The 13,912-nt window shown below is 52.2% G+C and overlaps 1 protein-coding gene across 1 annotated transcript in view; it reads right to left on the bottom strand.

The window, feature by feature from the left end:
* Nucleotides 1-13,912, bottom strand: part of Cacna1i (calcium voltage-gated channel subunit alpha1 I) — a 110,051-nt gene that overhangs the window by 40,395 nt on the left and 55,744 nt on the right. Inside the window, 3 exon segments of the mRNA XM_032918103.1 lie at nucleotides 839-931; nucleotides 2,104-2,419; nucleotides 9,138-9,297. Coding sequence (XP_032773994.1) covers nucleotides 839-931; nucleotides 2,104-2,419; nucleotides 9,138-9,297 — 569 coding nt within the window.

The raw sequence follows: 13,912 nt of genomic DNA, 5'->3' as shown, positions 1-13,912 counted from the left end.
TCCAAGGCCCTAGACTCCCCATGAAATCACTGGAGCTGTATCCCAGCGGGCGTGACACAGGTGAGTGGCCAGTCTGTCCTGACTCCTTCGTCAGGGTGTTGCTCATGGGAAAGCAAGCTTGCCTTGGCCCACCACCAGGAAGCTAGAGAACCCAGCCTTCATGTTGGGGATTGAACACAGCTCTCCCAGAAGCCTGACCTCTGTGGACTGTGCTGTAGCAGAAAGCCACCAGTATGCAGGACAGGGTGGACACCAGAAAAAAGGACAGGACGTGCTGGCCTACAGTGGCAGAGAGACCCCTGCCTCCGCCACCTGGTCACACACAGAGCTGCAGAAAACCCAGAGTTCAAAGACTTGCCCAGAGCTCCACCAGGCCACTACCACGGCTAACCTCCTACCCTATGTCATATCCAGGGAGAAGTCCCAGGCAGCCAGTTAGAGCATCTTGTCTACCCCAGGAAAAATGGGGACCAGATGGAACCCCTGAGAAGCTCCATTCTGGAACTATACCCCCAGCTAAGGCCATGCTCCTAGGGAATTAGGCAGAGAGAGACAAGCAGGATCAGCAGGGTAGATGTTAAAGGCTGGAGATGAGACGTGAAAACAGGGAGACATGATACATGCTCCCAGCCACAGCCCTGATAAGCCCCTTCAATCACCGGCTGGGGCTGCTTGACTGCATTTAAAAATATCCCTTTCTCAGGATGGATTGCCTCCTCCTCCTGTCCTGCCAGGCTCCCCTAGCCCTGAGGGCTCCCTGGGGGACTGCCCATCCCTCCCCTCTCCCCACCCCCACCCAGCGTAAGGTCCATGGTCCTGAACTTGCCCTGATACTCACTATGATGAGCAGGATGAAGTAGATGAAGTTGTAGAAAGAATGTGCGTCCATCACATAGTACATGATCTCCACCCAGCCTTCCAGAGTGATCACCTGCAACGGGCATGAGGACAGGGGCAGAGGCTAAGACACCAGCCCTCCTGTGCACCAGGACTTAAGACAAGGACTGGGGTAGGGAGCAGCACGGATAAGGAAACCAAGGTTTCAAGAGATACTGATGTCATTGGCCCACATCACACCTCCAGCTCATTAACACTGGTGACAAAACCCCAGCCAAGCTGTGGGTCAGCTGACCATTCCCTTCCTGTCCCCGACGATGCCATCCAGAGACTAAGAGCCATCTGGGGAAAGACAGGCTAGGTGCTGGGGCCTCCCAAGGCCTGCCTCATTTTTGCTTGTGGCAAAGCACTGAGCAGCCTCCACCCTCTGGGAAGGCTTCACCCTCTGGACTGATCAACCAAGAGACCCAAAATGGTTGCACATGGGTTCAGCTCTGAATCTCTCATACAGCCCTTCCCAGAGCAGAGTGGGAGCCTCCTTCCTTCCCCTTCTTCCTTCTGAGGACAGCAAAACCTCCCCTACACAGGGGCTGGCTCCCCTGCTCACAGCGTCTGGCTTATTGTCAGGCACCCAAGATAAGGAGTCTGCTAGTACAGGACGCCCAGTATGAAGAATATGCCCAGAATGAGGAGGAGAAGACTGAGGCAAGCAGGCCAAGCAAGACCCCCCCCCAGTGTCCTACAGGCCCAGTTTTCTGAACAAACCCTGCCAAGTCCCCTCTAGAGTACAAAGATGAAGTAGGGACAGAGTCTGCCCAAGGTGGTACGATGGTCAGAGCATGAGAGTGTTTCCTATGTACTTTCACCCAGGCCTGGCCTCAGTGTCATCCCTCTAGAAACGACCTTTGTTACCACGGTGGGGCCTTGCTTTGGCTGTGAGTCCCCCTGTGAGGACTACTCCTTGCTATGATACAGCCCACCTGAGCATCTATAAGGAGCACAGCCTTTGAGGTGAGACCCAGTGAAATGAAATCTCAATTTGTTATTTAGCCACCACTTGGCCAGCAGGCATGTTTCCTTCCTTTGAACCTTGGGCTTTCTGCCTGCAAAGTGAGCAGGGTGAAGCCCTATACCAACAGCGCGCTGGACAGATCTCAGGAGGTGGGTGACAAAGGCCAGCTCAAGGCTTTACCTGCTGAGTGAGGTTGCTGGCCATGCCACCCACGGCCATGCCACCTGACCAGTCCTGGGCCTGAACGTTCTCACCTGGAAAATCACAATCCAGGCATAGCCAATGTTGTCAAAGTTGATGGCGCCCTTGTGAGGGTTGGCGTTGCCCGTGCGGCAGACGTTGTAGTAACGGTTCCAGTTGACGCACAGACCGCTGGCGTTGAGGTCCTGGCGCCCCGCCCCGAAGTCATACACATCGTCTTTGGACAGGCAGCATTCCCGGCCCTGCTCCTTCAGTGGGGGGATCTCGTGGCAGCCCATGATGCCATTGTCCCCCGACAGGGAGCAGATAAAGGGCATCTCATCATCCTCCTCTGGTTGGTAATAAGGGGGCAGGGCCACATCCCCTTGTCTGACACAGAAAAGAGCAGGTCAAAGAGCAGCAGGGGAGGGTTACTACCAGGTGATAAAGAGAGGCCACGCTGTGGCAGGATTAGCCCAAGGCCATATCACTGCCTCCAGGCCCAGAACACATGGGAGACACCATTTCTCATTTCTGGTATGATCACAAAAGTCCTAACAGGTCTGTTGTGATGCCTTTTCATGGTCCCCTCATCTGAAGAACCTTCCCTGGAGGAGCCTCCCTTCCACAGAGCTAAGCCAGGGCTCCCTGAGCTACACTGTGGGACAGACACTACTCAGCTTCCTGGCTGGACCAGGCCACACAGTTTAGACAAGTCAGAGCGAGTGCTCAATCAGTAGCCACTGGATTTTGCTGGCCTAGCAGGTAAGGGAATGTGTGGCCCTGGACTGAAATCTCTTCCCTTTCTGGACATGGATTACCTCCTCGGTGACATTTGCTCATAAGCTCTGCTGTGCCCACCACATAATGACAAATGAAATCCCCATTGTGGTTTTATCTGTGGAACCCAAACGGATCAGAGAGGGATCATCCAGGCAGGGTTTAAAATTAAGACAATGATCAGGAACTAACCCTACGACAGAGGACTCTGAGACTGTAGTAAGGAGCCTAGTGTGGTGTTTTATAGGACTAGGACCCTTAGTAGGGACCACAACACATAGAGACGGACCTGTGTTTTTTTTTTTTTGTTTGTTTTTTTTTTTTTTTTTTTTTTTTTTGGAGCTGGGGACCCGAACCCAGGGCCTTGCGCTTCCTAGGCAAGCGCTCTATCAGCTTGAGCTAAATCCCCAACCCCGGACCTGTGTTTTAAGGCAATCACAGAAGCCAGCACTCAGGAGTCTAAAGCAGGAGGATTGTGAATTTGGGGCAAGCCTAGGCTAAGGGTTGAGTTCCTGGTCAGCCTGGACTGAATAACAAGATGTCTCTTATTTGTTTGCTTGGTTGGCTGGTTGCTTGAGACAGGTCTCATGTAGCCCATGCTATCCTCGAACTTTCTATACTAACAATGACCTTAAACTCTAGAACCTATGGCTTCTACCTTCTGAGTGTTGGGGTTATAAGTACATACCAGTACGCCTGTCTGGAAATGATGTGTCAAAGAAAATTAACTTAATTCACTAAAATTTGAAAAAAAGAAAAAAAAGGCAAACAAATTTAGGGGGTGGTGGTGGCACATGCGCATATCTTTAATCTCAGTGCTTAAGAGGCAGAGGATAGCCAAGGATACACAGGAAAACCCTGTCTCATAAAACAAAAAGCAAAAGCAACAACAACAACAAAAGAAACAGCAAATGTAAGTAACACTAACACTGCCTCCTCTCATCTGAATGGCCACCTCAAGGTTTTGTAACAGTGTGGGAAGAACGGGTATAAACAGACATCGGCATGGTTGGTGGGAGCGTAAACTGCACCACCCCTGTGGAAGGCAATTCATCAACATCCTTTAACAGTCAAAATGTTACAACCAACCTCGCAAAGGCTGGCGACCACCTGCTTCCAATAAAGACATCACTTTGATCCCCGGCAGAAAAGCTGGACTGTGCCATACATGGTTGTGGGAAGACTGAACACCCATTAAATAAATCAAACTTGATGTCCATTGGTCCATCACATACCGCACGCAAAATTCTTTGTGATGGAATAGACCAGACAGAAAGACGAAGCCAGAAACAAGAGAATTTTTTTTCTGACTCCGGGCTCTGAGATTCGTTCAATGGCAATGCTTAAAAAAAAAAAAAAAAAAAAAAAAAGTTAAAACCTGAACAGGACTGTGGGCCAAGTTTTTCAGGCTCAAAACACCATTAGCAGAATTAAACAGCCACTCCTTAGGACTCCCACCTATGAGCGAGCACACTGCTATTACTTATCCAACTGTCAATTTGGGTCATTTCTAGGTATGGGGTCCTTATGACTCAGAAGCATTCTTGCCTGCGTGCTTGAGTGGGTACAAACCACCCTTCTTTCTTCTGTGTGGGGGATGGTATTTGTTCAACCCAAGGTGACCTCTAACGCTCTCCCTGCCAAAGCACCCTGAACACAGGAATTGCAGGTGTGAGCCACCACTCACAGCTAAAGCTCAATGGCTCTGCTTTTTTTTTTTTTCCTCTTTGCAGTGTGGAAGACTGAATCCGGGCGCCTCGAGCATGCCAAGATACCGCTCTGCCAGCTGGGCTACACTCTCAGCCCAATCCAGCCAGCCTTTCTTTTGAGCAAAGCCCCAGGGTACACCTGACAAGCTGAGGGTGTGTTTAGCCTTGGGTTTGTCCAGCCTCCCACAATGGATCCTGAAACCACCCTGAAGATCCACTGGGACCTCCCGGAACACAGCGGAACGTCGCCTGCTCTGTGTCTGCGGCAATTGCTGGCCCTTCTCATTTTAACTATCCTGGCGGGGCACCACGGTGTCTCGCTGCCATTTCCGTTACGGCTCCCTTAAGACCTGAAAGATGAGCCTTTTCAAATACTCATGTGCCACTGCTGTAGCCCCTTGAGAGGTCTCTGGTGAGGTCTCTTGGACCAGTTTTTAATTAAATCATCTTTGGCTTTCTTGTCAGTTTATAGTCCTTCTTTATACGTTCTGGACTTGAGGTCTCTGGTGGATACAGGGATTGCGAAGTTTTGGTTTCAAGCTGTTCTTTTTCATACTTCATCACTTCTGCAAACCTACGGACATCTTAAAGTCACACCATATACTTGGAGGTTTCCAGCTCACTGTGGACATCAACCCAGATGGGAGGTGGTCTCCCAGCCCCACAGGGGAAGGATGGAAAGACTCAAGAGACCTGGGACTCAGGGGTCTGTGCAACTAGCACTGAGGGTGATTGATGACTACCAGCCATAACTGGAGAGCCTCCTGCCAGCCTTTGCTCTCGTGCTCTTCTACCGGCCCTCTCTGTGAACTCAGAAACCCCAGGGCGGCTGTGTTAGAGGCTAGCTCGCAGCCAGACACCAGTTCAGATGACCAGCCAATAACAAGGGTAGCCCAGTCCAGTTTCCACACTTGCGCACACCCAACCCTTCCTGCACTGTAGTGGGGTGTGGCTGAACCCCTCCTGGGCTTCCCCATGGCTCTGCTACTGCCAGGCCTTAATTAGTCAAGTGCTTGCCTTGCATTAGGACCCGAGTTCAGATCCCCAGCACCCACATAAAAACTGGTCATGGTGATATGGGCCTATAACTCCGGCACTGGGAAGCCAGAGATATGAGGGTTCTAGAGCCTGCTGGCCAGCCAGTCTAGCCAAATTGGTCAGTTCCGGTCTCAGTGACAGACCCCTATCTCAAAAATAAATAAGTAAATAAGTAAATAAATAAACAAATAAAGTGGGGATCGATTAAGACAGAGCCCCCAAACATTGGCCTCTGGCACCGACACACACATGAATACCCCGGCACACATACACATTCACCCAAACTAACAAGTAAAGATACTATGCTTCTCCCGCAGGATGTTGGGAAGGTAATGAATTTGTCCTGCAGCGCTCAAGACTCAGCATGCACAAGCCACCCTGTGAATACCAGCTGTCTCTCTCCAGGACCAGACTCCCCAACCCTGTCATTTAGGGTGCATTTATTAAGGGCTGTCGTACATCAGCTGGGGCGACAGACTGCAGTGAGCTCACACACTCCTATGGTTCCAGGTGCCATTTCAGTGCCTTCCCAATGAATGAACAGGGGCACTCCCTCCCACTTCCAGACTGGTGGAATGCACATGGTGCCACGCCATGGCTCAGTGCTCCCTAGGGTCAGGTGTGGACCTAAGGTTCTACATGTTCTGATTTGAGTCATTCTCAAATCACCTCTGTAGTAGGGAAACTGAGGCACAAAGTCGCTGAAGTCATGAGGTTAGCAAGTGGCAGAAATTTGACCTTCAAGTCCAGACTCCATTGTCCCAGCCCCCACCTGCATGGCAGCATCGGGAGGCTCTGTCACGAATTAACTCTTACCTCAGCCCCCCCTCACCTCACCCCCATCCATTAACCAGCAAATATCATTCTTGATATCCTTCAGGATCAGGTCAAAGTTGCATCCATAAATGTCCCAGAAGTCCTTTCTTCTCAACCCAGCACCCTAAATCCAAATAAACATTTAGCTCCCTTATCCTCCTAGGGTCAAGACCAAGAGACAGTGTAGAACCTGCCCTTGGAAGTGGCAGCAAATGTTTGCTATGATATCCATGCTCTGAGACCCCTAGAGGCAGAAAGAAGCCTTGCTGTGCTCCCTGGGTAAATCCTCCCTCTCTAGGCCTCATTCCCTGTCTGTATAGTAATACTTGGACTGGGGCCCCTGGAGGCCCAGCATGCACTGCTGTGTTCCGTCTAGGAAGGGTCTTGCTCTACCCAGCTCAGCATGGCTCAGGAGCTTGTTCACAGAGCAGTTGGCCAAGGGCTGGAGGTGTGATCTGAAGCCTCACACACAACAAGCTGGTGGGAAAAGAAGCCAAGAGGACGAGGGGAATTCCCCCACTGGGTGCCTGTCACTCCTGTCTAAGGCCAGGCCTAGCCCACCAGATCGTGAGCTGAGGTCTGGTCAGAGCCCATCTGTCTGAGCCCCGGGAAAGACCTACTTTTTGCTAGCCTTCCTTACCAGCTGCTCTGAGGCCTGCTCTGAGCTAGGTCTTTAGAGTTGAGGTCTGACCCTGCCTCCCTCTGTGGGGGTTGCAGACCTGGGATAACCTTGGCCTTGCTCTCTGCCTAAGCCAGGAATTTACCAACCTCTTTCTTCTCCCTGAAGTACAGTCATCCTATGACCAAGTGGGGCCTGTAGGTCAAGGCCCCTGTCCCTGAGAACACGAGACTTAGAGCTTTCAGAGAGCCACCCGGCCTTGCCAGCTATGTCTTGCCTCTAAAACTCTCTGGCTCCTCTCGCATTTGGAATTCCTCTACCAGGTGGGCCAGCTACACACTGGCCCAAAGGGGGACCCAGGCATGTCCACAGCGCTGTCCACCCATCTGTCCTCATAGCAGCCAAGGAAGGGCTGAAGCCACCTCTCAGAGCTCAGATGAGACAAGGGAGCAGCCAAGCAGGAAACAGCACATAAATTCTCCTGCCGTAGAGCCAAAGAGAACTAGTCTTCTTCCCTACCTGCCTCTGTGAGGATTACTGTTCAGTCATTCATGTTCTCATCCATTCATTCGTTCATTCATTCATTCATTCATTTAGTGAACAGGCACTGTTGTAGGTCTTGAGAGAAGAGTGAGGACCAATCTTTCCTAGTCTAGGGGAGAACTCACAACCTAGGGTCCCCGAAAGACAAGTATGTCATTTCTCTAGTGACCTCAAATTCTCAAGCCGATAAATGGGATCATTGCAGGAAAAGATTGACCATCGAGAAAACTTAGCAGATAGTGTGGTTGCTGCTTGGAGAAGAGGCAGCAATCCTCCTGCAGAAGGTGACATGAGAGCCAGAACCAGCCACAGATCCACATGGGCAGAGGGGGCACCAACACCAAGAGTTCACACACATGCTGCTCTCTGAAGGACTTCCCCTCCTCCTGCCCCTGACAACTCAGGACTGCCCTCTGCCGAACACTCACACAAGTGTAAAAGCCACTCTCTCACGATCCATGGGGCCCTCATCCAACAAGGTGCCCCTTCTCTGGCCTACTCAGACACCCAGTGCTCCCCACAGTATAGCGATGGGGACGTAGACCAGACCCTACCCAACCTCCACTTCCTGTTACACCGCACTGTCTCTAACGTTCCAAATCCTGAAAAGGGAGACTCATCCCAGCTCATACAGTACCCCTACACCACCGCATTGAGAAGAGACACAGCCTTGGCGACCAACCAACCCTAGCCATAGGCGCCCTCGCTCTACAAAGGGCAGGCCCTGAATGCATCTGCCAGGTTAAAACAGACACGATCACTCTTCCGTTTCAGCCTCTGTGGGGCCCAGCACACAGGAGCAGCCCAATGGCTTGTGGAAACTGGGAGCTGATGTGCCCTTACCTCCAAACACACAGTGTGTGTGCATGTGCCCTAGGCTGCCGTCCCCACTTGGGAAGAAAGGATTCTAAAGGCATCATTTTGAGAAACTAAACCCATCTTTTAAGCAGCTTTTGACATTCTGCCTGGAGGGGCGCCTGGCTCCCACTCTAGACCCAACAGCAGGATGTGAGCTGGTCCCATTATGGCACTCCCACACACCCCTCCTTGGGTTCTAGAACTTTCTCTGCTTCCAATGTCCAAACCTCCCTCTCTCCTCATATCCAGCCTTCCCAAATTGGCTGCTCCTACTTTGCTGGCCCAGTTCTCAGTTAGCAAATGAGTTAGCAAGAGGCAGGTCAGAGTCAGCAGGAACAGAGTGGGTTGGAAGGGGGGGTAGAAGTGGGAAGCGCTGGCCGGGTTTTTATGTTGACAGAAGCTAGGGTCTTCTGAGACAAGGGAATCTTAATTGAGAAAACGCTTCCCTTGGGTTGGCCCAGCTCACTGTGGAAGGTGCCAGCTCGCTGTGGTGGTCCTGGGTTCTATAAGAAAGCAGGCTAAGCAAGCCATGAGGAACAAGCTGGTAAGCAGCACCCTTCCATGGCCTCTGCTTTGGTTCCTGCTGCCAGGTTCCTGCCCTGCTTGAGTTCCAGCCCTGACTTCCCTAGACGATGAACTGCAAACTATAAGATGAAATAAACCCTTTCCTTCCCAAGGTGCTTCTGGTCCCAGTGTTTTATCGAAGCAATAAAAAGCCGGATTAAGATGGGGTGGGGGGACTCACATGGTGAAGTTCTCTTCCAGGAAGCAGCGGTTCCGTAGCAGGCCTGCCCAGAGCTGCACGCCGATGATGCCGAAGATGAAGAAGACGAAGAAACAGAGCAGGAGCACATTCCCCAGCATGGGCAGCGTGTCGAGCAGCAGGTTCACCAGGATCCGCATGCCTGGGAGAGGAGGGGCCGAGGAGGTGGCATCAGAGAAGCAAGAAGAACAGGCCAAGAGGCTGATGGGTAGCCGGAGGAGAGGTGGAGTCTCCTACTCCTTCTGGGAGCCTCCATGTCTGCCCCTATGCCCACAAAGCCAGAAAAATGGCTCTGGGCCCTGCTGCGCTTCCATAAGATCATGGGTGAAGGAGCACACACTTAGGGAGCACCCTTTGAGGTGCTGAGTGCTCTCCTGGAGATGTGCACAAATAAGTTCTCCTTCAGCTTCCATAGGAACCCCTTGGGGCTAGCAATGTTATCTGTCTTATACAGGTGGTTCGAAGAGCCAACAGGAGTTATTTCCTCAGTGTCCCCCAGCTGGGTAGCAGAAGGGATGTGAATTTAAACTGTCGCCTGATACTGAGTCTACCTCTCTTTCCAAGGCCAATCCTTTTACCTATGTGGCTTCCTCACCCTAACAACCTCCTATCACCTGCCTCAGTCTGGTGGAATCTCATTCTGTGGAGCTTCCCAACCTTCTCTCATCAGGGCATCCGATCCTCCGCTCCAGGCAATCTCAGTCTCTCCTAGCCTAGGCTGCCTTGGACAGTTACAGTTTGTATGTTGTGCAACCCTAAGAGGTTCCATTTGCATCAACATCTAACCCCAATAAACACCTGTCTGTCTGTATACTTTCCTGTCCTACCTACCGGGCTGTGAGCTCCCAGGGAACAGGGTCTATGTCTGAGTCACCTCAATGGTCCCAGAAGCCAGCAGGGCCTAACCTAGATGATAGGCTTTGTTGATGTTTGCTGGATGACTGACTGCTCATGTACAAGACTGGGAAAGAGGGGAAGATTGGAGAGGGGCAGGGGGAGCGATGATGACAGGTAGGAGAGTTGGTCCTGTTGGATTTTGATTGATCCCAGCATGATGCTGAGGTGGTTATTAATGAGGATAATTATCATGGATTTGCATCACAAACTCGGTGTGGAGTGATTTCCAATCAATAATTAATGTCCACCCCCATCTTCCCTCCCCACAAAACTAGGTCAGCGTCCTCTCAGGAAAAGCGACGGGGCTCCCTGGCAAGCTGCATCATCCAACTGAGAACATCCAGGGCCAGGGCTCGGCACCTCCTTGCTTTACATCTACCCCCCCCCCAGCACGGGAACAAGGGGTGTTTGCTAGGGGAGGCAAGGACACCAAACATGTCCCCACACGATCTCCAAAATGGGCCAACGGCAAGCCTTCCAGGGGCTGCCATCATTCATTCACATTCACACACGTGCATTCATTCATCTAGCGGTAGATTGCCAGCACCACGCTGAGAGAATTCCCCCTCAGAGCTCACAGCCCAGCAGCAGGGTCCAGAGACTGGACCAGAGCAAAAGAACTACTGCAAAGTATACATTTGTGGGGAGGAGGAGGTGGAGCCGGGCCGAACGGGATACAAAGAATCTTCCAGAAGGGCTGAGGGGAAGATAGCCTGAGAGCATGCATAGCTGCCATGCTGGGTCTTGGGTTGCTGTAGAGAATTCCAATGAGATGGGTAGGGGAGCTCAGGGAGGATGGATGTACTCAGAGGCCTGTGTCACTGTCCCCAGCAGCAGATCTCAAAGCAGCCACAGTCCTTGAGTGGCTCTGGGCTCTGAAAAGTGCCATCCTAGAATCCACACAGAGGCGGTGGATGGAGACCAGGCACTGGACCAGACTACCTTGAGGAAGCCGCGGGCTCCTCTCTGTGCGCAAGGCTCACTAACTAGAGCCTGGCTGCTCCTGGCTGCTCCCAAGGGTGGCCTTTGTTGCTCAATTAATTACACTTCCCTTGTTCTCCAGGATATTGAAATTCTGAGCTGCCAGCTCCTTTCCCTGAACAGCAGCCCTCTCCCTCTGTTTCTTTCCGCCCAGGGGCCCAGCTCGTCTCTCAGGGTTCCTCTCTAGGGTCTGGGGAGTCCCGGGGCCACAGAGCCAAGGTGTAATTAGGGAACTAGGAAATTAGCACAAATTGAATTCATCCATGGCTGCCCAGGGAATTGGGACCACGGGATTAGGAGTCAGGCAATGCCCCAAAGTGCCTCGCTAAGCCTTCTTTCACATACTTGATCTAGTAAAGTAGCCAAGACAGGTAAGATGTTGACACTCTTCCTCCAGTACCCTGGGCGCTAAGCACGTGAGGACGAGGAGGTAGGAAGAGGCAAAAAGCAGAGGCATGGTCAGAGCAGCAGAAACGGAGACAGAGAAGGGGAGGCCTTGGGTAAGAAGACGGGAGAGAGGGACAGAGGGAAGGGTACATGCATGGGAGAAAGAGCCACCTTCAGACTTCTCTTTCTACGTGCTCCATCTCCTCCTCCAAGCAGCCTTCCTGGGTTCTCACCACACCTGGTCAACAGTGCTCATCCTCTAACACAGCCTCCTTCTCTGGGTCAGGAGCCAGATAGCCCATGACGTCAGTGGCCCCAAGAGTCTAGCTAAGGGCCTGATCCCCACCCCACCCCCAGCCAAGAAGGACACAGGATATCTGCCTTAGACCCATCCCTGATGGCAGCCAGCACAGACCAGATGAAGAGGTCTAGGTTCTAGTCCCAGCTGGGTGGCAAGACCTACCCCTCCCAGGGCCACAGTAGCCTCATGTATAGGCAGGTAGTTCCCATTGCACTAAGTATATACACCACACACATACATCCTCATCCTCCTCCTCCCACTCTTCCCACTCCTCCTCTATTCAGCCCACAGTCTATATTCTATCAGGACAACCCCAGGTCTTCTCCCAGAGCAGTCCTGGTCCATGCCACACACACACACTCTCCTCCTCCCCTTCCTCCTCCTCCCCCCCCTCCCCCTCTCCTCCTCCTCCTCCTCCTCAACTTGGCCCACAGTCTATATCCTATCAAGACAGCCCCAGGTCCACTCCCAGAGCAGTCCTGGTCCATGTCACTGTATCTTCTGCAGACCCAGCTTGCTGCTTCCCTCCTGGCCAGCACACACTCAGAAGGGCATCTCGCTCCTTCGGTTCTCCTGTTCTGGGGTCGCCTCTTCTGGTCTCTGGGAATGGGCCGGTGCCTGACTTGAGCCCACTCTCCCTCAGTCACAGTACCTATGACCCTGAAGGACTCTGTAGGTTCAGGGCACCACTACCCTGAATCCAGCTTCTGAACCAGCAAGTCAGCATGCAAGGCCCATGTTCCCCAGTCCTGCCCGGGGCCTGCCCAGAGCAACAGCCCCTCAGGACACAACAGATTACAGAATGAAAGGCTGATGGCTGGGGCCTAGAGAGATGCCTCACCAGGGCTGCTCTTCCAGAAGCAGGGTTTGATTCCTAGCACCCACACAGCAGCTCACACTCATCTGTAACTCCAGTTCTGTGGGATCTGATACCCACTTCTGGCCTTTATAGGCATCTGACACACACATGGAGCACAGACATATATGCAGGCAAAACATCCATACAAACAAAAGAAACAAATAAAAATTTAAAGAGAGATTGACAGGTGAATAGGCCTTCCCCTCCGCCACTGCTAAACAAGAAGCTTGTCACCACCATACAGTGCTCCAGGTCCCAGGGACTCATCAGCTTTGAAAACCAAACCAGATAAGGCCAGACGTGGTGACGAATATTTGTAATTCCCCCACTTAGGGTGGATGAGGGAGAAGGATTACCTAAAGTTCGAGGCCAGCCTGAGCTGGAGAGGAAAACACTGTCTCTAAAGTCAACTAATTAATTAAAATAATAAAATGAAATTGGAAAAAAAACCCCACAAATTTCCCTGCACCATGAAGAACACATGAGAACAGACAAGCCTGATGAGTCTGTAGATCTGTCTGTCTGGATGTCACTAACTATGGAGGTAGGCGAACCAGGAAAGGGGGGGCTGCCAGCCAGCCAGGGTCAGGGAACCGGAAGAGCAAGACTACACTGAGCAAAGGAGGTAAAGACTCAAGTCCACAGTACCGAGTTTCAGGCAGCAGGGACAGCCAGACATAGAGAACAGAGCAGGCCAGGGCAGAAGAGGCCACCGGGGAACCGCTCACGGGATCCTGTGCAAATGCCCGGTGAGTCCCATCACATGAGCCCATAGCATACAGAGGACAGGCTCGTAGGCTCTGAGACCAGGAAGGCAGTGGTGGCCGTATAATGGCTGGGGTGGGAGGGAGGAAGAGTGGGCTCCCCATCCTGAACCTCAGGGTTGAGGTTGCCCCAGCCACTTTAGGCCTACTTTGTGGCTCTTCAGTATATTGTCACTTGGGCATCTGATCCACCTGTCCCTGTGTGCCTTGCCTGTCCACACCTGCCACTGGGGTAAGCTAAAGGACAGTGGCGCCAGGTTCAGAGGACACAGAGTGGTGTGGGGACACAGGGAAGACCCTGGCCATCCTGGGAAGGAGGGATCAAGAGATAAGGCATAGACATGGGAGGAACGAAATCATCAGGGATAGCTTGAAGGTTGGGGGTCACAGAGCAGCCATCAGTGGAGACAAAGATTCATCTAGACATGTGGAGTTTGGGGTCCCCGACTGTCCATCCTTGTAGAGTTACTTCATTGGGGCTAAGAGTGTGGGGTTCAGGAGAGAAGAATCTGACCTAGGAGTATGGCGTGAGTAGCGACTGGGGGACGGGTCTAGAAGGCATCAAAAC

Source organism: Rattus rattus, chromosome 1 (assembly GCF_011064425.1).
Source record: "Rattus rattus isolate New Zealand chromosome 1, Rrattus_CSIRO_v1, whole genome shotgun sequence".
Classification (NCBI taxonomy): domain Eukaryota; kingdom Metazoa; phylum Chordata; class Mammalia; order Rodentia; family Muridae; genus Rattus; species Rattus rattus.
The sequence above is the reverse complement of the archived record's forward strand: the minus strand, read 5'-3'. Positions and strand labels throughout refer to the sequence as shown.